Raw genomic sequence first — 26,793 nt, 5'->3', positions numbered from 1 at the left:
ATAAAGGACTGCTGGCCCAGAGGAGACCCAACTTCAATGACATTTACCAACAGTGGGCAAGTATCCTGTCCGTCAATACCACATGACTAAATTCCAGGAACACGTTTGCGGGTATGCAATATAGGAAGATGGTAGGTCGTAAATAAAGGAAAGGTACGATTGTTGATAGTGAGAAGAATTACTGGAAGCCTAGTTCAAGGACGAAAGGACTGATAGTATTTTGAAACAAAAACAGAAATTGCTGGAGATCTGGTAGCATCTGTGGAGAGAAAGCAGAGTTGACGTTTCGGTTCAGTGATCCTTCTTCAGAACTGAGGGAGAGAAAGATTTTAACATTACAGCAGTGTGGGGAACTGCATAATCACTGTAATCGATTGCTGCACGAAGTGCTCGCGCAGACTCCAGAAATTGTTGCGGTTTCATATGGGAAATGACAGCGAATGCTTGTGGTTTAACGGTCACTGCTGGCACAAGATCTACAGCATTAACTTGCAAAACAAAGCAAAGCCTATTGTCCGATGCTGTATCCTTATGCATATCTACGTACAACTTAATTGTTTACATATATTTCTGTGCCCACATTTAGGTATATTTATCTATACCTATTTTTGTACGTTGGGCGTGTGTGCATTGATTGTGGAATAGCAATGAATTTGACATTTTCGAATTCGAGACTGGAACAGATCACGTGACTCCGCCATCGGGGATGAGAACTGCGCACGCGTGGCTCTCACGCGGTTGCGCGCGCGTTTAAAATCCGGGTCACGTGATCGACATCGTGAGTGATAACGTCAGCAGCAGCTCAATGGTCGGCGTTGTCAGTGCCCGTTTTGCCGGTACCCAGGTGAGGAGGTGGGAATACCCTCGGGCAGGGCAGGGCAGGGGAGGGGAGGAGAATGGTCTGTGTGGGCACACGGGTGGGCAGTGGGGTCGAGGGAGGGCAGTGGGTTGGTGTGAAGTGGAGTGGGTGTCAGTGCATAAAGCCTCCTTCTTGACACAGGAGTAGAGTTAGAGGGTGATGTGGATCCAGGAGTATTGAGTGGGGGCCCAGACTGAGAGAGTCTTCCATGGACTGGAGAGGGTCTATGATTGGCCAATAATCACCAAACCCCTGCTAGGTAGTGACTGGGACTGGCCAGTAGGACTTGGGTGGCGTTTCATGCGATGTCCGATTACATATTGGCTTCATATGATACCAGGTTTGGGGTGTACAGTAGAGTATCTATGCTTAGGGCTTTGTGCTGTTGTCTTTGATCTCCCTTCACTGTCACAGGCGAGAACTGGAGTACTCTATGGCTGAAAAGCTATTCTGCCATTCAATACAAATATAGGCCTACCTTGGGTTTCAGCTGTTTTTGCTTGCTTCCTCAATTCCTTGATTTCCTGAGGCCAAAATGTATTTATTTCCTGGTTCTAAATGTGTTAATGCTGGTTTTTGAGTTAGGAGACTTAATTTCAGCTGTGAACATCTTGTCCCTTTTGAAGAATCCCTACAGTGTAGAAACAGGCCATTTGGCCCAAGAAGTCAATGTTGTCCCTCTGAAGAGTAACCCACCCAGACCCATTTCCCCTACCCTATTATTCTGCATTTACCTCTGATTATTGCACCTAACCTACACATGCCTGAACACTGGGCAATTTAGCGTAGCCAATTCACTTAACCTGCACATCTTTGGATTGTGGGAGGAAACTGGAGCACCTGGAGGAAACCCATGCAGACATGGGAGGAATGTGCAAACTCCACACTCAGTTGCCTGAGACTGGAATTGAACTTGGGTCCCTGGTGCTGTGAGGCAGCAGTACTAACTACTGAGCCGTTATGCCTTCATCCTAGAAATTCTTGTGGATTTTTGAGTATTTCAGACACCCCTTATTGTAATTGCAAAGTGTAGCACCAATTAATTCAGCTTGTCATCATGGGGTAAACTTGCCATATATTTGGTTACATGACCTTCTTGATCTTTATTTGAATTTAATGCAAGATTGTAAATTGTTGAGTCCCCAGGTCTGATTATTGTGGGATGAATGTCCCATATTTCTAGCTTTTGCTTCCTGTCTGTCAACCAACCATTTCCATGAGGCATACCTAATGTTGCCTATTAACCTTTGTGCAGCACCTTGAATAATGGGTATGATGAGACCCCCTTTAATAGGCTTTACACTTTGTGAACAACTGTCAGACTAACTGGGCTATTGTTCTGCTTTATCTTTTCTTGAATTAGTGATGTCACATTTGCTGACGTGGATCCTGTTGGGACCGTTTCATTGTTTGAAGAATGTTAGAAAATCAAAGCCAATGCACCCACGGTTTGTGCAGTCTAAGGTGTTTCCATGTGCTCTTGAGAATTTCTCCAGTACTGTACTCATTTCTGCTCATAATAATTACTTTAATTTCCTCACTCATGACATCTTCTGTTACTGTAATTTGGTAGAGTTTACCATGTCCACATAACTTGTCCACTGCTCCATTTAGCCTATTACAAACTGTTACCCCCTCAGTTCTCTTGTTCACCTCTGTGCTATCTGAGCTTCAACAATATTTCATTATTGGGTACATTGAACACATCAAAATTGACCCATTCCCCAGGTACGCCTGGCTTACTTGAAGGGCTAGAATACTATCTATCCATGTTGGAATGGTGTGAGAGGTCGTATTAAGTTAATGGGTAAGGCCAGAGTGTATGATAAGATGAAGACAAAATAAATACTGCTTTCTTTATCTAGCAGTTCAAGTAGTTATTACAAAATAGTTAGTTAGAATAATTAAAAGCCAAACAAGAAATTGCATGTATAGGAACGTATCAACAGCCAAGACCCCTGTGTGGTATCTTTGGCTGCACAGATAGACATGAATATACTAAAACAAAGAATCTGCATTACTTTATGCAAGGTTGAATGGTCAAGATCAGCTGGAGTCTTGTATTCAATGGCGTACCCACATTTTAGAGAGTGTAGAGAACACTTCCCAGAAAGGTGCCATAAATGAGGAATTTCTCTTAAATCCATGTTTTTTTTTCTGTAGTGCAGAGAAGGGTGAGAGAAGAACATGTCATAGTCATAGAGATGTACAGCATGGAAACAGACCCTTCGGTCCAACCTATCCATGCCAACTAGATATCCCAACCCAGTCTAGTCCCACCTGCCAGCAGCCTGGCATATCCTTCCAAACACTTCCTATTCATATCCCCATATGCCTCTTAAATGATGCAATTGTACCAGCCTCCACCAGTTCCTCTGGCAGCTCATTCCATACATGTACCACCCTCTGTGAAAACGTTGCCCCATTGGTCTCTATTCTATCTTTCCCCTCTCGCCCTAAACCTATGCCCTCTGGTTTTGGACGACTCCACCACAGGGAAAAGACTTTGTCTATTTATCCTATCTATGCCCCTCATAATTTTGTACATCTCTATAAGGTCACCCCTCGGCCTCCGACGCTCCAGGGAAAACAACCCCAATCTGTTCAGCCTTTCCCTACAGCTCAAATCCTCCAACCCTGGCAACATCCTTTGTAAATCCTTTCTGAACCCTTTCAATGTTTCACAACATCTTTCCGATAGGAAGGAGACCAGAATTGCACGCATTATTCCAACAGTGGCCTAAGCAATGTCCTGTATAGCTGCAACATGACCTCCCAACTCCTGTCCTCAGTACTCTGACCAATAAAGGAAAGCATACCAAATGCTGCCTTCACTATCCTATCCACCTGCAACTCCACTTTTAAGGAGCCATGTACGTGCACTGCAAGGTGTCTTTGTTCAGCAACACTCCCGAGAACCTTACCATTAAGTGTATAAGTCCTGCTAAGATTTGCTTTCCCAAAATGCAGCATTTATCTGAATTAAACTCCACCTGCCACTTCTCAGCCCATTGGCCCATCTGGTCCAGGTCCTGTTGTAATCTGAGGTAACGCTCATTGTAGTTCACTACACCTCCAATTTTGGCGTCATCTGCAAACTTACTAACTGTACCACTTATACTCGCATCCAAATCATTTATGTAAATGACAAAGTAGAGGACCCAGCACCAGTCCTTGTGGCACTCCATTTGTCACAGGCTAGCATTTAATTTGCTTTTAAACAAGTTATTTGAGTAGCTTTTGAGTTCATTTTAAGTAACATTGAAGGTTGTCAATATTTTGGTTGTCGAAATGTCAAAAGTATTTGATAAGTATATGGATAAATTGTGAACAAAATTGAAACTAGTGGCATTGAAGGGACTTTGGCGGCATGTGTCTGAAATTGGCAAAAGGACAGTGGAGAGAAATAGCAAATGTGCTGTTTCCATACACTTGAGGGAAGTATTCATTCATCCCTGGTTATGATTATTAGGATGTCAATTGTCTTCCATACATTAATGATCTGCTCTTTGTTTTAATTTCAAGCTTTACAAATGACAGCCTGAGCAGTGAACAAGATATTGTCAAATTTTCAAGGGGCTGTCAAGGTAAAGGATAAGAATCAGTGGCATGGTGATGAAGGGCTCTGGCCCGAAACGTCGAATTTCCTGTTCCTTGGATGCTGCCTAACCTGCTGTGCTTTAACCAGCAACACACTTTCAGCTCTGGCTGTTGAATTATGCCAGTGCCCACTGAACTGTAGGAGGATATTTGAGGATAGGATTAGGTTTGAAAGTTTGAAATTAGTAATTGAATCATCTTGCCCCAGTAGACTGGGGCATTGTAGAGACAAATGGGGTGGAGGGGAAGAGGTGTGAATAAACACTTTGCCCTTCGCCAGTGAGAAGCTGAATGAAAGGGGGCCCCACAGTGCAGAATTCAAGTATTGCTTCTTTATCTGATAATGGCAAATGACTAGATCATCTCAGAACTACAGGATCATATCCTCCAAAAAAGAATGAGAAAAGATTAACCTAACTCTTAAGCTACAGTGATCTCATAGAATGAGTGTAGCAAAGAAGCCATTTGGAATGCTGAGACTGTACTGGCTGTCTAATACTGTTGGCTCCACTTCTGCTTTTTCACTTAGTTTTCTCCAGATTATGCAGTTCTGATTTGAATCTACCATGTTCTCGGTATCTTTCAAATTCTAGCTCCAAATATAATTTATTTCATTGCCTTAACATTTGCCATTCAGCTTAATTTAGTGATCTCTTCTCAACCTTTTCATCAACAGGAACCAATTTTTCTTGACCTATTCTGTGCAGATGCGTTATGGTTTTAGAGCACTAATATCAAATTTTCTAAGCTTCCCTTTTAAAAACTATAACAGCTTGGCCAATTGACTTCAGCAACACAGGCTTGTCATTCTTGAAATGTTTATCATAAGACCTCAGTGATCCCTTTTGTCATTTCAAAATCAGTAACAACTCTATTTAAGGCTCATTTTGTCACAAATTCTTTGCTTTTGTCCTATTTAACCGTTTTTTAATTTCTAAAGCATAGGTTCCATACACTTTCTCAACCTGGCTAGTCATGTTTGTGAATTTATGCACAGCTCTCTGTGCTTAGACCACTGATTTGCTCAAGACTTTTTGTTTAGAATTGTGCAGTTTGTCCTTACTCTTCTCTTCTGACTGTGAGAATCCCAGGTGACATTATTACTGACATTGGTGATCCCAGACTGAAATCTGGCTTGGTGCATCATATTTTGATGACCACTTTTTTGTTTAAAACAAAATCAATTTGCTGAAACATTGTGCAAAATTTTATCTTTGGCTTTAACAATAAACCAAAGTTTATGAATAGAAATGGTGAAATTGAATAAACCAAACTATCTACTTGTACAATAAAGACTTTTAACCACATACTCAAAGCATAATCTGAGAACACTCCTGTTTTTATTCATTTCAACTTTTTAAAGCTACTGTATAGTACCCAAAACAGTACTCATGCCATACTTTTTTTCACCTGAATTCCTGTGTCTAAGAACTTAGTCAGGTTAGGTCAGCTCTAATTTCAACTAATAGATTGGAATGGGAGACCAGTTCTTTTCCTTGATCTGAGTTTGTATGGACTTAGCTTTAAGTAACCTTGAGACATTTCACCCCCATTCACCTAGTTTGGATTAACACTAACTCTTCACTTGAACATTGCCTAGTTCAATATCTCCTTCCCTTCTCAGGAGGACCAGTCTGTACAGCCATCTTCACTGGATTGTTACACTAAGTCAAATTGGAGCCAAATGTCTCCATCTCAGCTATTTGCTTTCTGCTCTTTCTTTTCAAACCAAAACACGTTAGTGTTTTGACTAATGTGCAAGCATCATTAGTTGCATGGTGTATTTCAAAACAGTCTGATAAACAAGAATCAATTAGTGATGCATAAAATCCATTCACTCTGCAGCCTTGCCTGAAACACTTATGGAATAAATCACCAAGGCCACAGAAATTCTAAGTTAATTATTAACCTCAGGCATACAAAAATCTGCCGAATACGCAAACTGAAAACCCAAACTTCTAAAGGATTAGATTAGATTCCCTACAGTGTGGAAATGGGCCCTTTGGCCCAACAAGTCCACACTGACCCTCCAAAGAGTAACCCACCCAGACCCGTTTCCCTCTGACTAATGCACCTTACACTATGGGCAATTTTTAGCATGGCCAATTCATCTGACCTGCACATCTTTGGACTGTGGGAAGAAACCCACACAGACATGGGGAGAATGTGTGTGGGGTTTGCACAGTCACCCGAGGCTGGAATTGAACCAGGGACCCTGTGCTGTGAGGCAGCAGTGCTAGCCACTGTGCCACTCCATTTTGTCCATCAAATTGTCACCAGTCAGCCAGATTCAACAGTTTACATTTCAATGCACCAATTAACACTGGTGTTAAATTCTTCATCTGCCCTACCTACCCTAATAAAATGTCTATTGACATTCATTTGTTCTCTTTGGAACACTAGTCAGAGGAGGAGAGATGCGATTGACTTGTACAAAACTGAGGATGGAGGAGTTGAGAATGCCCAAATTCCCCTTAGCTGAAGGGTCAAATGACACATTTAGGGTAGGAGTCAAACTTGATTTAAAAATCACTTTTAACCCCAAGATGGTGGGAATCTGGAACTCTGAAGGTGTTAAAGAAGCAGAGATTATCCATTTAAATAGCAGTTGAATGTGCACTGGAAGTCCTATTCATCTTCAATATGGCAGATGAAGAGTTGGGTAGTGATCTAAGGCTCAATGGCGACTTGTCAACTAGTGTTGATACAAGGAGCCAAATGGACTCCTTCTTTGCTGCAAATTTGTTTTAGATTAGATTACTAGATTAGTGTGTGGAAACAGGCCCTTCGGCCCAACAAGTCCACACCGACCCGCCGAAGCGCAACCCACCCATACCCCTACATTTACCCCTTACCTAACACTATGGGCAATTTAGCATGGCCAATTCACCTGACCTGCACATCTTTGGACTGTGGGAGGAAACCGGAGCACCCGGAGGAAACCCACGCAGACACGGGGAGAACGTGCAAACTCCACACAGTCAGTCGCCTGAGTCGGGAATTGAACCCGGGTCTCTGGCGCTGTGAGGCAGCAGTGCTAACCACTGTACCACCGTGCCGCCCTTACTGTTTTATTTACTGATTCTTACTGCAATGATGCACGAATACACTTGCTTAAAATTATTTTATTGGATGTTGTCGTCACTGGTGAAGCAAGCCTTTAATGCATTCCCCAGCTGATATACTGAGAAAATTTACTCCCTCCACAGCTTAGTAGCAGTAGTGTGTCCCTTCAACATGATGCACTGCAGAAGTGCATCCAAAATGTCTTGGACAGCACCTTCCAATATTTGGAAGAAGCAACAGACACATTGGAGCACCACTGCTTGTAATCTTCCCTTCAGGCCACTCACCATCTTGACTTGGAAATGCATTACTGTTCCTCAGTGTGGCTGGGTCAAATTCCTGAAACTCACTCCCTCATGATATTGTGGGTTTACTTACAACCAATGGACTGCAGTGGTTTGAGAAGACAGCTCATCCCCCAACTTCTCAAGGCCATCTGGGGATGGGCAATGAATGTTGGCTCAACTGTTGATGGCTGCACTCTGAATGAATTTAATTAAAAAAACATGGCAAATGGTGGTGGTGAATTGCCTGTTTGAGCTACTGCAGTCCATGTGATTTAAGGTATGGTAACAGTAATGCTGTGCAAACCAGGGCTTTTGACTTGGCAATACTGAAGGAGCAGTGATAGTAATTCCAAGTCAAGATGGTGTGTAGCTTGCTGTTTACCTGCCTTGCTCAATCTAGATAGTAGGAGTCACAAGTTTGAAAGTTGGGTGGACAGTAACTTTAGTTACTGCAATGCATTTTGTAAGTGGCACATGCTCCTGCCTCAGTTGGTTCAAGGTTGAAGGAGTCATTATTAAGGATGTGTTGTTGGAGCTGCACCATTTCAAGCAAGTGGAGAGTGCTCCATCACTTTCATGACTTGTGCTTTTCAGGTAGTAGACTGACTCAGAGGAATCACTGCAGAAATCCTAGCCTCTGATGTGCTCTTTTATATGGCTGATCTGATCAGTGGATGCCATCCTCAATGTCGATAGTGAGGAATTCAGTGATGGAAATCTAACTGAATTTTGAAGAGAGTTGGTCGCCTGACAGTATGGTGGCGTGAATGGAACTTGGTTATCAGTTCAAGATTGAATTTTCTCCAAATCCATATCCATACGCAACCAGATTGCTTATGTGTCTGAATCAGGAATGATGCTGAACGTTTTGCAGTCACCAATGGAACATCCACACTTCTCAGGGAAAGGTGGTGATTGAAGCAGCTGAAACCCCCCCCCCCCCCAAACAGAGTGTTAGAAAAATGAGATATCACTTCAGTCAATGCAGATTTTATTGATATCTATTGGCATCAGTTGTGGTGTGGCTCTGGTGGTGTCATTTTTAGTTAAATGCTGTCTTTTTCAACAGAAGTCATTCTTGTAATCTCTGGAGTTCAGTCTTGTTTTGGGACATTTGTCATGTTGCCAGTGCTGAATAGCTTGGCAAGGGGTGTAACTAATTCTGCAGCATGTCTTGGAAGCACTGATGGAATGTTGTCAGGGCCCATAGCTTTTGCTGTAGCAAAACCATTTGGTCATTGCTTGATATCAATACAATGAATTGGATTGACTGAAGACTGATTGCTTTGACTCAGGACTTTGGAGGTCAGGCTGGATTATCCATTCAGCACTTCCGGCTAAAGTTGATTGCAAATGATGCAGGCATACCTATAGCCCAATTATTGCATTCCTTTCATTGAGGAGGAGCTTATATGTGAAGCTGTCACCTCCAGTGGTTGTGTAATTGCCTATCACCATTATGACTGGAAGTGGTAGGTGTGCACAGCTTAGAAATGAGCCTTTGGCAGTGGAATTGTCTAACTTGTCTCTTGATCCGTTATTGTTGAAAAATCATGTTTACTAATAATGACTGCACTACTTTATCTTGCCGAAATACCTACATATCAATCCTGGGCAAAACCTGAGCTAATTGAGAGTTTTGTAGACACTTTAGATATGTGTGGCTGGATTTTGAGTGGCAATTTCTCAGGTTACCATGCCACCATCTTGCCCAAAAACTAATTGCCAAACTGGTTGACAGTCTCAATCCAAATACATGTATGGCATGATGCTTCAAGTTTCGTCTTCTTTGTACAGTAAAAGTAAACGTATTTCACCCCTTTAAATGTGTGTAGCTGCTGCAACAAACTTTGAACAGGGCGGTAGTGCTGTGGAAATCAGTTGTGATATTCTGTAATGGTTTAAGGGTGATTCACCTGTGTATGCTTCCAGAAAATCAAGATGGACAGGGTGGGTGGGAATGATGAGACAGGGGACAATATTGCTTGTTTTGAATAGACTTCCATCAGACAAATGAACCATTTGGATTAACAATGTAATGCCCTCTGCCCTCGAACCCATTCCTCCAATCGCAACAAGGACAGAACCCACCAGCTTCCGGGTACAATGCATTATTCTCCTTCTGCCAACTACAAACAGACTCGACTACCAGGGATATATTTCCCTCCTCACGTCTGAGTTCTATAGAGACCATTCTTTCTGCAACTCCCTTGTTAGGTCCACACCCCACCAACCCACCCTCCACTCCCAACACCTTCCTTTGTCACCACAAGAAGTGCAAAATTTGTACCCACACTTCTCTTCCCCCTCCCCACCTCTGTCCAAGACCCCAATGGATCCTTTCACATCACAGGTATACCTGTACTTCCACATGTCATCTTCTGTGTCCGCTGCTCTCAATGTGGTCCCCTCGACGTTGGGGAGGCAAGACACCAAGTTGTGGAATACTTCAGAGAACATTACTGGGACATGTGCACTAAACAACTCCACTTCTCTGTGGCTCAACACTTCAACATCCCCCTCCTGGTCTGCCAAGGACATGCCAGACCTGGACCTCGTCCACCACCAAACTCTTGCCATCTGATGCCTGGAGGAGGAGTGCCTCATCTTCTGCCTTGGGACCCTTCATCTCAATTTCACGAGCTTCCTCATTTCCCTCCTTTTCCCCCTTATCCCAGATCCAACCTTTCAACTCAGCACAGCGCTATCTGTCCATCTTCCTTCCCACTGATCTGCTCCACCCTCCTCTCCAATCTGTCATCATCACCCCCCACCTTCATCTATCCATCTCAATCCTAGCTACTTCTTTCTCCCTCCCACCAAATTTATCTCTCCGCCTCTTTGGGTCACCCCCTCCATTCTGATGAAGAGCTCATGCTCGAAACATTGACTCTGCTCCTTGGATGCTGCTGTGTTTTTCCAGCACTACACTTTGACTAACAATGGAGTGCAGTCAACTATTGAATGGAAGATTACTTGAAAAGAGAACCATTTATAAGACAAGTTCTGAAGTCACTGCCTGATATGAAGCACAATGTAGACCAGCTATGGACACCGTTAATTCATTACCTAAATCTCTGCCATCTTCATGGTAGGGTGGGGGGAGGTGGGTAAAACCCACTCCAGTGTGAATTGTCTAGTTCTAGATATGTAATTTGAGTTCCCCAGCACAAATTCATGTGTTAGAATTGGACTGATTTGAGGTGCTCCTCTAGGACTGAAAAATGTTGATTATTGTTTTATATTGGGCAATACTTTGTGAATCAAGATTAATCCTAGAGGTTTCATTGTGTTAATTATGTTTTTAATTTTGAGTTGCTGCATAATGTTATTGTTAATGGAAATACCTTCTCTTTTAATTCAGATTGGCCATTAGACTGTTAGACGTTGCTGCTGTAGGAGCTGAAAATGCCGGAAGGGATTACGGATACGGGGGAGTTGTACTCCCCATATGTGAGTATATATTGTTGTTAGTGGTGGGGCAATTGGGCAGGAGGATGCTACACTTAAGAAATTTGAAATAAGTTTTGGGGGAAAAAAATAGGGGCCACTGAGCAGTAGAGAAGCATCTTGTATTTTGTAATGGCCTTTCTTGAATTGTTTAAATCATCAATTTTTACTGTCATCTGTTAACTGTTGTAGTGTCATAAGCTGCTCCATTGAAAGAAAGTGGAGTACAAATCTCTTTAAAAATTTGGTTGCTAAATGCAGACTTACACTTTGCAAGACTGAGTTGACGCTTCTACCTGGGTATTCCATCAAGGATCTTCTACTGTTTTGCCAATGGGATATGGGCATCGCTAACATGGCAAGCACTTATTGACCATTTCTAATTCACCTTGAGAATATGGTGATGGGCTTGAGCCTTTACCTGCTGTGATCCTTGGTTTAAAGACACCCACAGAGCTAGTAGCTAGGGAGTTACAGGATTTTGATTCTGCTCCTGCATTACTTTTTGTTTTGCATGGGATAGAGAACTAGCTATTTGGACACCGAACTGTCTAGAAGGTAGAAGACAGGGTGATGGTGATGGAGGATTGCCTTTCAGAATGGAGGAGAAAGTGAGGTCTGCAGATGTTGGAGATCAGAGCTGAAAATGTGTTGCTGGAAAAGCGCAGCAGGTCAAGCAGCATCCAAGGAACAGGAGATTCAACATTTCGGGCATGAGCCCTTCTTCAGGAAACCCTTCTTTCGGGCTTATGCCCGAAATGTCGAATCTCCTGTACTTGGATGCTGCCTGACCTGCTGCGCTTTTCCAGCAACACATTTTCAGCTTTCAGAATGGAGGCCTGTGACCAGCACGACGTCACAGCGATCAGTGCTGGGTCCACTGCTTCGGGTCATTTATCTGAACGATTTGGATTTCAACATTGGAGCTATAGTTAGTAAATTTGCAGATGACACCAAAATTGGAGATATAGTAGACAGATTACCTTAGTAAAATGGGACCTTGATCAGATGGGTTAATGGGCCAAGGAGTGGCAGATGAAGTTTAATTTAGATAAATGCGAGGTGGTGCATTTTTGGAAAGCAAATCTTAGCACGACCTGTACACTTAATGGTAAGGTCCTAGGGAGTGTTGCTGAACGAAGAGACCTTGCAGTGCATGTTCACAGCTCTTTGAAAGTGGATTCGCAGGTAGATAGGATAGTAAAGAAGGCGTTTAGTATGCTTTCCTTTACCGGCCAGTGCATTCAGTATTGGAGGTCGTGTTGTGGCTACACAGGACATTGGCTTGGCGTGCAATTGTACTCTCCTTCCTAGAGGAAGGATGTTACCTTTGAAGGGTTCAGAAAAGACTTACAAGGATGTTGCCATGGTTGTTTCAGTGGGGGAGATATTTAAGGGATAACTTTTTCTCCCACAAAGGATGGTGCATGTAAACAATGAGCTGCCAGAGGAAATGGTGGAGGCTGGCAAAATTACAACATTTAAAAGACTACGGTATGGATACATGATTAGCAAGGTTTTCGAGGGATATGGGACAAATGCTGGCGAATGGGATTAGGTTAATTGAAGGTTATTGTTCAGCATGGATGAGTTGAACCAAAGGGTTGTTTCTGTGCTGTACATCTGACTCAGTATTGTATAGTACTAATGCCTCTAGTTATGTAGATAGCTTTCAGTTTGAAGCAAGGTAGAGGGAAATTCAGGAAATGTCACATAGCCATGCTGTTTGTGTTATGGATGTTCCTTGTGCATTATTCATAAATACAGTTCAGTAAGTAAATGCAAGATTTTTTGTCACCAGCTTCTCTTGGATCTGTTATATGGTTACTAATTTGCTGTTTTAATGGAAAGAAGGTGGGAAAAATAGTTTGCTCTGTGCAAGTGTACAGTCGTGTTTTGGGAAGGACAGACAATGTCAGGGATATTATTATTGTGACAATCGTTTAGTGCAGAGAACGGAGTAATTTTGAAGTAAATATCCACCACTCCCTGTAAAGGTAGTTATTGTTAGGGATGTGAGCATTGCTGGCAAGGCCTGCATTTGTCATGTGGTTTTTTACTGTCCTCATTATTACTATTGTTTAAATGGTGACAGTTTAGGAAAAGCTAAGGTGCAAAGAGACCTGGATGTCATGGTGGTACAGTTGTTGAAGGTTGACATGTGGGTACCGAGGGCAATGAGGAAAACTAATGGCATGCTGTCCATCACAATGAGAGGATTTGAGTATTAGAGTAAGGATGACTTGCTGCAGTTATACAGGGTATATATGCAGCTATACACTGAGATGAGGCCACTCCTTGAGTATTGTGTGCAGTATTGGTCTTGGTCTCCTAGTCTGAGGAAGGACATTCTTACTATTGAGGGAGTCCAGTGAAGCTTCACCAGACTGATTTCTGGGATAGCAGGACTAACATATGAAGAAAGACTAGGTCGACTGGGAGTGTATTCACTGGAATTTAGAAGAATGGGGAGGGGATTCTCAGAAACAAAGAAATCCTGGTAGGACTGGACAGACTAGGTGGGAAGAATGTTCCCAATGTTGGGGAAGTCCAGATCAAGGGGTTACAGTCCAAGAATAAGGGGTAAGCCATTCAGGACTGAGATGAGGAATGTCTTCACTCAGACAGCTGTGAGCATGTGGAATTCTCCACCACAAGAGGCTGTGGGGCCAGTTCATCAGATGTATTGGAAAGGGAGCTGGACGTGGCCCTTGTGGTTAAAGGATCAAGGATATGGAGAGAAAGCGGGAATGGAATACTGAGATTGCATGATTAGCCATGATTGTATTGATTAGTGGTGCAGGCTCAAAAGGCCAAATAGCCTTCTCCTGTACGTATTTTCTATGTTCTTGAGTAGAGTGGCTTCCTGGACCACAGGTCTGCAGTCACACATAGGCTAGATGCGGTAAGGATGGCAGATTTCTTTGTCTAAAGTGGAGATGGTGATTACATCACTTCTGAAGTGAAATCTATGAACCATGACAAGTGTTTTATGGTTACCATTACTAAGGTTAGTTTTCAATTTTAGATTGAACTAAACTGCTGTTGCATTCCGTGGGATCTGAACATGTCCCTAGTGACTAGCTTGGGCCTTTTGGATCTCTAGTCGAATGACATTACAACTAAACAGTGTGGTTTCTTTCCTCAACAGCTAATGTGATTTAAAATTAAGCAACGCACAGAAGATTTCTTGAGGCTGAGAGTAAGAAGTCATTTAAGAGGTTGTGCTAGAACTGAGTAAAACATCAGCCAGAGGCTGCACATTTTAATACATTCAGTTTTGTTCACTGCATTTTGGAAGAATAAAATTGTTTTAGGGTATGGAACAGGCTTGAGGATGTTGCTAGAAGGAAAGATTTGGATACACTGGGATATTTATTGCACTAGAGGGGTTTGAGCGGAGATTTAATGGTCATGTATAAAGTTGAGGGGCATAGATTATACCTAAGAAGCTCTTTCACTTGGAGAATAGATTTATAGCAAGTACCAAATGGCTCAGAAGAAAGTTTGAGAGGTTTGTAGTAAGAGAGCAGTGGAGGTGTGGAAGTCATTATCGTGAAGGTTGATGTACAAACTCTGATCACTCTTCTTGAAGTAAAAAAAACACACCTTGGGTGTGCTTTTGAGACTTGTGCTGCCAGGACTGTGGACAAATGAACTGCAAAGTGTATTCGGGCCAGATTACTTGAGCTTTATGGACCAGATAGATTTTTTTTTTGTTATTTGAGTTTATATGATGGAATTAACAAAAGCTATGGATTTCCTTACTGCTAATGAAATTATTCTCTGGATACTATAGCTGTGCTTTGGATTATCTCAACTTTTGAATGAAAGGTGAAAAGGTGATTTGAGTCTTGGATGTTGTGGTCTTGAGAAATTTTGAGCATAACAAACAATATGAAATAGCAAGTAGACTTCAATGCCTAAGATGTAATACATTTTCTGATTTAATTTCTAGGTGGGGCTTGTCTACATGTTTAATTTGATCGTTGGAACAGGAGCACTGACCATGCCACAGGCCTTCGCTGTTGCTGGCTGGGGCGTGAGCCTTGCTCTCATTATTTTCCTTGCATTTATGAGGTACAGTACATATGTTCTACAGCAATTTTGGTTTGAAATGCTTGTCAGCTGTCCTCAGCAAAAGGGTAAAGCCAAAATGATACATCAATATTTCAATAATTTTTCGCACCTAACCAAGTCTATATCTTAATGTTGGATGTGTAGTGTTGAGGCATTTGTTAATTTAAAAAATTTTTTTTGGTGTGCAAGTCTTGCATGCGCTTATTACAGTTGGACAAAGCTGTCTAGGTTACTGTCTCTCTTCACCTTTGTTTTGTTTTCTATTTTCCCCACTGATCAAGTAATGAGGTCAAGCTTTGTAGAATATTACATGGGTATACAAAATAATGGTCTAAATTAATCTGATAGCAAAATGAGTTGCTCGGAAGAATTCATTGCTCCACTCAATGATGGCATGATCCATAAATACAAGCCTATTTATTTTGTATGGGGGTAAGAATAGGGATTGTTCATTTAATAACTGGTATTTGTTTCTGTTTGGAAATATGATCTCATACAAAAATGATATTCAGTTAGAAAAAAGAACAGTAAATGATTGGTTTGTTTCATGAAATTAACATAGATTATGGAGCAAATTTGGTTTGTCTAATTCATGTCTTTGCACGCTTCCAAATATTCTCTTGTGAGAAATATACTCAGATTCATCCCCGATTTCTTGATTTACAGAAACCTATTTTAGTGTGCATGTAAAATGGACAGAATGTTAATCTTCCTGATAAATAGACTTAAACATGGTAGATGTGACATTAAAGCAATTAAGTGATAGAGTACACACTTAAGGGATGGATAATAGTTGACAACCTAATCAAATGGAGAGGCTAAAGATCCTTGGGCTGGAAAGAGAATGCTCAAAGGAGTTGAGAAAAATGTAGCTGAGGCACTTGTCTGTATTGAAACAAATTGTTCTGAGAAAGGAATACTGCCCAAGGGCTGGAGCAGAGCTAATTGGTTTATCTATCTCTTAGAGAGGAAGTTAGTTCTGAGAACATAAGCCCACTGTTGGTGGGAGGAAAGATAATGTATTAATTCTTTGCATGAAGATTTGAAAATGGGCTCAGGTTTATTCTATGTTCAAGTAGTGAGCATTGATCTCCAAGGCCAAGTCCTGATTAATGAACTTGGAGTAGTAACAGAAAAGGATAATTATAGGTAATTGATCAATTTCGATTTTCAAAATGTTGGCCGTGACTCATTGTATTGCAATGTGGGGCAAGTGGCAGTGGCCGGCGTAGTAGTTGTATGCACGATTGAGACAATACAGAAAATCATTAGACTTGCAAAATGTGTAAATTGCAAAAACACATTATGGCTAACCAAGGTGATTTTTTTTCTTTTTGGGAAGAATAGAGGCCACATCACTTGGAAAATCTGAATTGAGTGAAGGAACACAAGGCTGATTTTATAGCTACACAAACCACTAAACAAGTAATTCAAATTAATAAGGCCATGGAGGAAAAAAGCATGGATGGTTTTATTTCAGAAGAGAATTTTGTTTGAATAAAGTTGAAAAGAATGATAAAATCTGTGCCAGTCAGAAACCAGTAGCTAACTTCCGGAAAATGGAATTACAGCACTTTGCCACAAGCAGGCATCTAACTACTTCAATGTTAGGAGGTTTTCTGCCTCTATGAATCTTGCAGTCCATGAATTAGATCCCCATAACTCTCCTTTCTATTTTCCTAAATTCCTCTAAGCCTTTTAATGCTCTGCCATAAATCTATGCCCCTGGTCATTCATTCCTCCATCGAGGGGAAAAGTCTACCTTGCCTACCTTATCAATGCCCCTCAGTTTTATACATCTCATTCATGTTCCTCCTCTATCTCTAAGGAAGATCATCTCAGTCTGTTGAATCTCTGTTCATAATTGAAACTCTTTAACCCAGGATACATCCTAGTAAATCTCTTCTGAAGCATTTCCAAGGCTCAGATCCCTACAGTGTGGCTTCCAGAACTGCATACCTCTGCTCTGGTTTAACCAAAATTTTGTACAGTTACATGATAACTTAACTTGAACTCCTATGCCTTGGCAAATATCCCAAAGTTCCCTTAACTACTTTATCCAGATGCCTTGATATCTCAAGGGATTGCACACTAAGGTACCTCTAATCCTCTATGCTTCTCAGGTCCTACCTTTTTTAATCACATGTTCCTTGCCTTGTTTGTACTGTAACATTTCAGTAGAAAAGTGAAATTCTAGATAATTGGCCCATCTGACTAACCTGTCTATATCCTTGAGTAACCTGGAGCTATAAACTTTATGTATCACCACACCAATTTTTGTATCACTGCAAACTTACTCATCACTCTTACTAAGTCTAGATCGTTGGTATGAATCACATGAGGCCACAGCATCAATATCAAGTACTGAGTGGTTTGGATAAGAATTAACAAAAGGAGCAGTAAGATCATACCTGACCTGCTTCTTTACTAAATAGCATTTTGTATTGAACCCATTTTGATTGTTTTTTTTTCCCTCAGTACTTGCAAATCTGTTAATTTCTTCACCTATATTTAAGTGCTGATTAGGGAATGAGCATCCACTGTTCTTTTCAGTAGAGATTTCAAAGATCCACAGCGCTTTAATTTCCCATTATTTCTGTCCCAAATGGCTGACCCTTTGAAACTGATGGTATGCCTTGACCTTCCGAGTGGGGGAAGAATTCTCTTAACATCTGTTATTGAGCCCTATTAAGTTTTTTTTTGACAGAGATCACCTAATTGACTGAACTGAATGTAGGGCTAGCCTGTTTGATTTGTTCAGGACAGTCTCTTTTTTTTCACTGGACTCGTTCCTGTCAGCCTTGATTGCACTTGTGGAAAGTGATCCTTTAAGTACAACAACTGTGTAGAGTGCCTAATTCTTCCAGTAAGGCTTCTTTTCTCTTGTACTTGTATCCCTTTGCACCAGAGATAAATATACCTTGTATTTGGCTACTTACATGCTGTCGTACATGTTAACTTTTTTTCTGTGTACAAGGGCATCCAGGTTCCCCTTCACACTAATGTCTTTTAAGAAAAAAATCAGCTTTTTGCCACCAGCCAAGCTGGTAATGTTCTGCTCTTCCTACTGCTTGCCTTGCCATGTTAACAATCCTTAACTGACGTGCTAATGAAATTTCAGTCTTGGCTTGCAGACAGAATTAGCTTTGGAGTATTGCAATATTCAAAAGTTAACTATCAACTTCCTCCCTGAACCTTCGGCTTATGGTGGCTCAGTGGTTAGCACTACTGCCTCAAGGCACCAGGGACTGGGTTCAATTCCAGCTTCAGATAACTGTCTGTGGACTTTGCACATTCACCCCATGTCTGCAAAGGTTTCCTCTGGTGCTCTAGTTTGTGCCCACAATCCAAAACTTGAGATTAGGTAGAAAATTGCCATGTTAAATTGCTCATTGTTTTCAGGGATGTCAGTTAGGTGCACGAGTCTGGATAAATGTTGAATAACAGGGGAATGGATCTGGGTGGGATACTCTCTGGAAGGTCGGTGTGGACTTGGTGGGCTGAAGGGCCTGTTTCCATACTGCAGGGATTTCGTGATCGATGTATAATTGAATGCGTTTTAAGTGTCTCTGACCCACTTTACTTTCTATTTGCATCTTAAAGAATCACCAACAGACTTGTCAGAAATATTTGCTTTTCATCAATCCATGTTCTTTTCTCTACTTGCTTACCCATCGCCAAATTTTAGCTCTTGTGTATGAATTTATTTAAGTTCAAAAAAATAATTTCTGTTGTTGTAGCGTTTAGCCACTAAGGCCTCAGGACACTGCAGTAACTCAAATTTTATTTGTTAGAAACTGTATTTGTCAAAGCACAGTGGTGGCTTCAGCAGTTTGCTATGAGTTTTTATTTCCAGTTCAGCTTTGTGTGCAGATTCAGTGCTGTCTGTCTGGGCTCTCTCCAACAGCACTACTTCATCTGCTTTCAGGATAACTTCATTTTCAAATTTGATGCAAGCCTTTGTGATTTGAAAGTGGCAGTTTATTAACTCTTTCCAAGCCCCCAGCCCATGGTATGTTAAATTACGCAATTGCTTTCTAATGGGTCTGTTAGGTAAAGCTTGTTGCAAATTCATGTAATGTCTGCGTGATCAATTTCTAAATGATTGTTTTAGTATTTGTCCTGTGCCATTCAAACATGTATTGCCTTCATCTGCAATCTCACTCTGTATCTCCAAGTGAAGCAAAGCTGAGTCAAATGAAGCATTCAAACCAACATGGATTACAGTTGAGCAGAATGAAATGATTAAACAATGAGTGCACTTTGTGTGATTGAGTAAAGCAAATCAATTATGAAATGTTAGATTTCTACCGATCCTCAACTGATGGATTCAATTGCCCTCGCCTCTGATTTCCCTTTTTTCTTTTAGTAGCCCAGTTAGACTTACTATGTATTTTCATAGATGGGGAATGCACTAAAATCCAAGGAATTGTGGAGGCAAAAGAAGTTAGCATGATTAGTTAGAATGAAGGTTTTTGAAGGGTTCTGCAGTGAAGGTACCTTGTTACAGTTTGAGAGCTTTAGTAATAGTGGAGTACGATGTATTGGACACTTTTTTTTGTTTCCTCGATCAAGGAAGAATATGATTGTCATGGAGGGAATGCAACAAACATTCTGATGCCTGACAATTTGTTGTTCAGATGACACTGGGCCAAAATCCTCCCTTCAGAAGAATGAAGGGTGATTGAATTCAAGCTTAAAAATATTCTTGGCAGTGCAGATATTGCAAGAACACTTTCCCCTGATAGAGAATTTGGAGAAAAGATCAGGGAACAGTCTTAGAATATGAGGTATGCCACTTCAGGACTTGGGTGAGGATGATTGTCTTTAATTTCTACCCAATCCAGTTCTTGAGGCTCAGTCATGAAGCATGTTCAGACCACAATGGGTAGATATCTTCAGATAAGGTATCAATGGATATTCATCTCATGTCGTAAAATGGCATTGGGACGAAAGATTACTTTAACTTATTTGAACATTGCCTCCAGCTTGAGGAGCCAAATTGCTACTCGTGCTCCAAGTTCGTGTTTTCTCAGCATTGCTTATCTCCTGGCCCTGGTGCTGTTCTGTGAAATCTCCTTGTACTATGCATGCCCTTCCTTTCCCAAGTGTGATCCTAGAATCGGACACTACTCCAAGGTCTAACCTGTAATCTCGTGAGACTTATTTTCATGTTTTTAGTTCTACTTGATTAAAAGCAATAGTGTTTTTCTGCTGCTTGTCTCTATGCTTTTTGTTGCAGCAGTGAGTTTGTACCAGAAGATGGCAGTAGGGTACTGAATTATCCCAGTAATCTTCTTTATAATGTATGTTCAGATGAACTGGATATAATTTCAGGCCAGCCTGTGTTAGGGTTTTGTGGTTAACTGATTTCTGGCATTGGACTTGTTGCTACTCAGAAGTTAAGAATTACCAATTTGTTCATATGTTGTGAAATTCCACCATCATTTGGAAGCTGCTGATTCTCATTTTGAAAACCGTTTCTTGTATTGAAGGTAAATCGTTCCTTTTTTGCTACTTCTGGGACATGAATGCTGTTGGCCGGCTTGTATTTCTCACCTATCCCTAGTTTTTCTTGAAGGTGGTGATGAGCTGTGTTCTTGAATGGCTGCAGTCAGTGCACTATAGGTAACCCACAATGCCATCAAAGGGAGAATTGAGAATTTTGACTCTGCAATAGTGAAAGATCTGTGATTTATTTTTCCAACTCAGGATGTTGACTAACTTGGAGGGCAGTTTGCAAATGGTGTTTCAAAACATCTGCTGACCTAGTCCTTGGAGGGAAGTGGTCATGTTTGGAAGATGCTGTCCAAGGATCTTTGAATTTCTGCAGCACATCTTGTGGACAGTTTACACTTCTCGTACTGAGCTTTGGGAGTGGATACTGTGCTAGCTGTTTTGTCTTGGATGGTGTCAAGCTTAGTCAGTGTTTGGGCTGTCCTCATCCAGGCAAATGGGGAGTCTTCATCACACTCTGACTTGTGCCTTGTAGATTGTGGACAAGCAATAGGGAGTCAGGACTGTAGTTACTCACCACGGTATTCTTAGCCCCTGACTGCTCTTGTAACTATAGTTATGTAATGGGTCCAGTCGAGTTTCTGGTCAATTGTAACCTCAATGTTAGTGGGGCATTCAATGATGGCAACATTGAACATCAAGGGCCAGTGGTCAGGTTGTCTCTTACTGGAGATGGTTATTGCCTGGTATTTGTGTGGTACAAATGTTACTTGCCACTTGTCAGCCCAAGCCTGGATGTTGTCCAAATATTATTGGATTTGAACCTGAACTGCTTCAGTATGAGGAGACATCGGAGGAGATGCAAATGGTGCTGCAAGTCTTGTCAATAAATGGCAAGCATTCTCATTTCTTACTAATGGAGGGGAAAGTCGTTGAAGCAGCTAAAGATACTTGGGTTGAGGGCAGTCATGAGGAACCCCTGCAGAGATCCTGGGGCTGAGATGACTGATGTCCAACAACCACAACCATCTTCTAGGTGCCAGGTACGACTCCAGCCAGTGGAAAGTTTGCCCCCCCCCCCCCCCCCCCCCAATACCCATTGATTCCAATTTTGAGGGCTTCTTTATGCCACACTTTGAATGCATCCTTAATGCCAAGAGCTGTCAGTTCACCTTTGGAATTCCACTCTTTTGTCCATGTTTGAACCAATGCTGTAATGAGGTCAGGAGCTGTGTGGCCCTGCCAGAATCCAGCTGGGAGACAGGGTGCAGTTGTCACCCTGTTTTTAGGGTATGCCTAGTGCTGCTCCTGGCGAACCATCCTGTGTTCTTCTTTGAACTTGTGCTGATACTTGGCTTGTTGGTAATAGTTGAGTGGGGGATATGTTGGGTCCTGCTTGATTAGTATTGTTGATGGCACTTTCCACACTGTACTGATTGCCAGTAGACTGATGGGGTGGCGATGACTAGTTTTATGTTGTAGTTTTATTCTAGTATTTGGTGAATGGAATGTACTGGAGTACTTGTCTTCAGTACAATTTTAGAATTTTTTCAAGGCCCATAACTTTTGTAGGATGTAGTGTTTCCAACCACTTTGATATCGGGTGGAATGAATTGAACTGGCTGAAGGCTCATCTGTATGATGCAGGGGACCATTGGGCAATTGGATTATCCACTCAGCATGTCAGTCTGAAGATTGCTGTGAATGCTTCAGCCTTACGCACTTTTGTACTTTGGGCTCTCCTATCATTGAGGATGGGGCTATTTGTGGCTCTTCCTCCTCTTGAGTTTGTCTTCCACCATTCATGACTAGATGTGGCAGGACTGCAGAGCTGAGAACCGATCTGTTGGTTAGCCCTGTGTCTCAATTGCTGTTTGTTTGACCAGGTTGACATGCCATTTTAGGCCTGGTGCTGCACCTGGCATGTCCTCCTGCACTCTGCATTGAACCAGGATTGATTTCTCTGGTTTGATGTAATAATTCAGTTGGAATATGCTGCGTCATAAGGTTGCAGGTTGTGCTGGAGTACTATTGTGCTGTTGTTGGTCTTCCATGTTTCATGGATGCCCAGTCTTGAGTTGCTAGATGTATGAAGTCTGTCCCATTTACAACAGTGATAGTGCCACACAACACAATGGATGGCATTCTCAGTGTGAGGTGAGGCCTTGTCTCCACCAGAATTGTGTGGTTGGCACTCTGTGCGTCACAGACTGATGCATCTGCAGCCATTGGGTTGGTAAAGATGAGGTCAAGTATATTTTTCCTTCCTGTTGCTCCCCCTCCAATTGTTGCAGACCCAGTTTAGCCTGTATGGCTTTAGTTCTGTGTTAATTTCAGGATAGCTCGGAGTGGGCACTAACTCTTTTTTTTTTTACAGTGGCTTTCCCCTCTCTCAATATGAAACCATCTATCACACAGCACGCATCAATGTAATTTTTGCTCACAAACTTTTTAGCCATTCAACTTGCCTGTTGCCTTGATATTATGGCTGACAGTTTTGCTTTAGTGCACCTTCTATTTTGGCTGGAGTGAAGATGTTAGGTAGAACTGTTGCAGATTCTTTTCTTAATCTGTAACACTGCTGGAGACCGTATCAGTTCCTTTCCAGACTATGTATTTCCACAGTTATACCATTCTCAGTGTGCAGTTCTGAAGTTTGGAAAGCCCAAGGCATAGACAAGGAATCTAAGATTTTTTTTCTTTTGTAAAAGTGGACTAAAATCCACTTGAACTGTTTTTAAACCAGCCATTTACAAGGATGTTGGCATGTTTAGAAAGCAAGGAGCTTTATTCCTAATGTGAATCTTGCTGGTGTAGCTGAGTGTCTTAACAATGTGTAACTGCAAATGGGTTGTTTGCAAGTGAAGCTGATTTGGTTTGTGGATTAGGGACCAAGTATCAATGGCAGTGGTCCCCTCTACATTCTGCTTATGTACACTCTCATTTATTCCCTTTGGCTCAGAAAGCTGGCAAGTTGTTTTCAGATCCTGTGTGGGAGATAGAACAAATCCAAAAATGACATCTTAAGATTGTGTTTAGGTAGTTGCTTGGTGGTTCAGGTAAGTTTGCATGAGCTGTGGAAGATTTGTACCAGAAGATGGCATTGCAGTCACGAATTCTTCCTGCAGTTGCCTTTTGAGCGTGATATGGGATTTTATTCAGTTAAACACACTCTAGGCAGGCCTTCAGTAAGGATGCTTGCCAACAGTCTGAGGGGAGAGCCAACAGAAGGTGAGAGGGGGTCTAAAGAGGGTGGACCTGACAGTGCAACATGAGAGGAAAATTAAAAGACTAAGGGAGCAACAGCATGAACAGGGTTGGGGGCTGGTGGGAAAATCATATGACTGGCAGTTGATGGGTTGTGTGCTGCCTTGAGATAGCCAGTTTGCTCTTGCTTTTGGTTTTTTTTAAACTACCTTATTTCAGTGCTAGTTAGTTTGTAAAGCAGGGCTTAGCATGGTGGGCAGTCTGGTGCACCCTGTTCCCAGCTGATTGTATTTGACTATCTTAAGCCTTTTGCATGACCTTTTGAAATGTTTCTGCTAGCCCCTGTCATCTTGCACTAGTTGAGTGGGAGTAGAATGTAGCTGTCTTTGTAACAGTCAACCCCAATACTGTCCAGTAGCCCTGTTATCAGGGGTTTAAGGATCAATGGGAAGTTTTGGCTTTTGTTGAAGGTGTAGAATGTGATGTGAATTTGAGGTGTGTCTATAACAGACCATTTTGTATCCAAATATTTTTGTTTTTCTTTTTTTCCACCTGGCAAGACCTCTGAGGATGGCCCAACAAGAACTCGTTGATGCACCCTAATGTTTAGGGGCAGATGGTTTGCACTGTCAATTCATTGTCTGAATCCTTTTGACCAATGACCGTAGGGTAGCTGCTCAGGTTGTCAGATGACTGTTGTCCCATTGTTCATTCCACTTTGTTAGTATGCATTCCTTGCAAGGACAAAATCTAATTATTTTGAAAAACATTGTACTCTAGTGTGGTGCTTGTTTATGTTTAGTTTGCTCTGGTAAAGGGCTAGTTAATACTGCAACTGTTTTTTTTAAATGAGGTTTTGGGTTGCACAACAAGTGCTGAAAACATTGTTTTAAAGGGGAGACCAATTTCCAATGGTCAATAACCTGGTCAGCAACTGTGGACTTGACTATCTAAGAAAAGATCCAATGCGAAACCTTTTTTTTGCCAGAAGTTGTTCAAATGAATTTTAACTTGCCATGTGCAATTGGGTGCAAAACTGTCTTCAAAATGTGCCCGTGAAACCTGGAAAACCCATTTCTGAAACCTCAGAACATGCTACATAGTCAGTCCTACATATGGGAAGATCTGTCACACATTGTGGATGGATTTCTGTATGACACCAGCATCCTTCAGGAGCAAAGTATTCTGAAGGTGTAGGTTAACATGCTGCGCATCAGCTGCACTGGATGGGCCACTGCATCAGCATATCAAATATTTATTTTCGATATGAAAAACTAGATTAAACTGGTTACCAGTTGCACACTGCCACATTTTGTTTCCAAGCAAATAGATTACAAATAACATCTAGTTCATCGTTGAAAAGATCAATGCATGATCAAAATACCCAATTTAAGAATTCAACTTTTGTGCCAAGCAACTATTGATGCCCAGGTTTATGTAGTGACCATGCAAGTATTGCATTGAAATCAGTAGCTTAAAACAGTCAAGTACCACTTTTCTCCACAGTTGTAGCATGGAGACATTGACCCCTCTGGAGCCACCATGCAATCACCTCTATCTCTCAGTACATATTTGAACATCATTCTGTTTCTTCATGTCAGCTGGTAAAGAAACTGTTGATGTTTACAGTGCAGGAGAAGACCATTGAATTCATTCTGTCTTGTTTGTTTGAGCAATTCAAAAATAATTGGATTACCCTGTATCTTCGTATGTTGAAACTAATCTCATATTTTTTTTGGATGCAACTGGCTCTGCTTCAGTCGTCTTTGATCTTTCATCTGCAACTCCCTTCATCCTTGGTCATTATGTTTGCAGTTTCCACTGGCTGCTAACCAGAGCAACTAGTCTTTCTTTAACCAATTGTATCATAGTCTTCGACATGAGTTCTAAAATCTTGAGTCTCTTGTGGGCCTTTTGATCCATTGCAGGTAGTCCTGACATAACCGGTTCTTTTTTGGAGTCACTATCTCATTTCTAGTGTTGCTTTGATAAACGTGCGCTCCTTTTAACATGAATATTTTGGCTATAATTGGATAGCCATAATTTTGCTTTGTCTTTAGACCATAGTCTAATTGTTTTTGGAATAAATGTACTGCTTCTGTGCTGATGTTGTTTTGAGATGTGGGCAGGAATGCAGGTTTTATCACTACTTTAAATAGTCTCCTAAAGTTCTTCCAGTCCTGGTTGTCTTTGATCCTGAGAATTGTTCAGAATTGACAAATTTCTTTCCATCGTTTTTTTTTCCTTGTGAAATAGACTCTCTCCTAAACATTCTGCTATGTGTTTTGTGTCTCTTCTCTAGACATAGGTCAAAACACAATTTACTGATTACAGACTCATTGTTTGTTTGCTTCACACTGCTATTTTGCTGTTTGCAAACCAAAGTGGTTTGCACTGGAACAGAATGTATATTGGATCAATTTTAACCTTATTTTTGATGTTGATCAAGTGTCTTAGGTGCTTGCCCATCTTCTCTTTGCCAAGTGCCATGCATTACCTATGCAGTAAAATTATTTCCTGCTACAGGAACAGACTGAAAATGAGGGCAATCTGTCAATTTTTCTTCCTTTTTTTGTGATAGGTGTATGTGGCAAAGTTGTTACTTTGGTCCCTTTTTTTTGTTTTCAAAATCTTCCCCTCGCCCTAAATCTATGGTAGAGTGAGAGCAGAATACTGGACAACCCCCAGCCCAGGGAAAAGACTTTGTCTATTTACCCTATCCAAGCCCCTCATTTTATAAACCTCTGTAAGATCACCCCTCAGCCTCCGATGCTCTAGGGAAAACAG

The 26,793-nt window shown here is 41.5% G+C and overlaps 1 protein-coding gene across 3 annotated transcripts in view; it reads left to right on the top strand.

Annotated features, from left to right (window-relative positions):
* Positions 1-766: 766 nt before the first annotated feature.
* The window catches only part of tmem104 (transmembrane protein 104), a 217,116-nt gene continuing 191,089 nt past the window's right edge, over positions 767-26,793 (top strand). Inside the window, exons 1-3 of one of the 3 annotated variants that reach the window (XM_060844558.1) lie at positions 767-844; positions 11,177-11,265; positions 15,221-15,342. In XM_060844558.1, coding sequence (XP_060700541.1) covers positions 11,221-11,265; positions 15,221-15,342 — 167 coding nt within the window. In that variant the 5' untranslated portion in view covers positions 767-844; positions 11,177-11,220. Of the gene's footprint in view, positions 853-2,259; positions 2,324-11,176; positions 11,266-15,220; positions 15,343-26,793 lie in introns of those variants that run through there. The other 2 variants (XM_060844559.1, XM_060844557.1) reach the window with 2 other exon arrangements.

This window comes from Hemiscyllium ocellatum, chromosome 25, assembly GCF_020745735.1.
Source record: "Hemiscyllium ocellatum isolate sHemOce1 chromosome 25, sHemOce1.pat.X.cur, whole genome shotgun sequence".
NCBI lineage: Eukaryota > Metazoa > Chordata > Chondrichthyes > Orectolobiformes > Hemiscylliidae > Hemiscyllium > Hemiscyllium ocellatum.
This window is presented reverse-complemented; position numbering and strand designations above follow the sequence as displayed.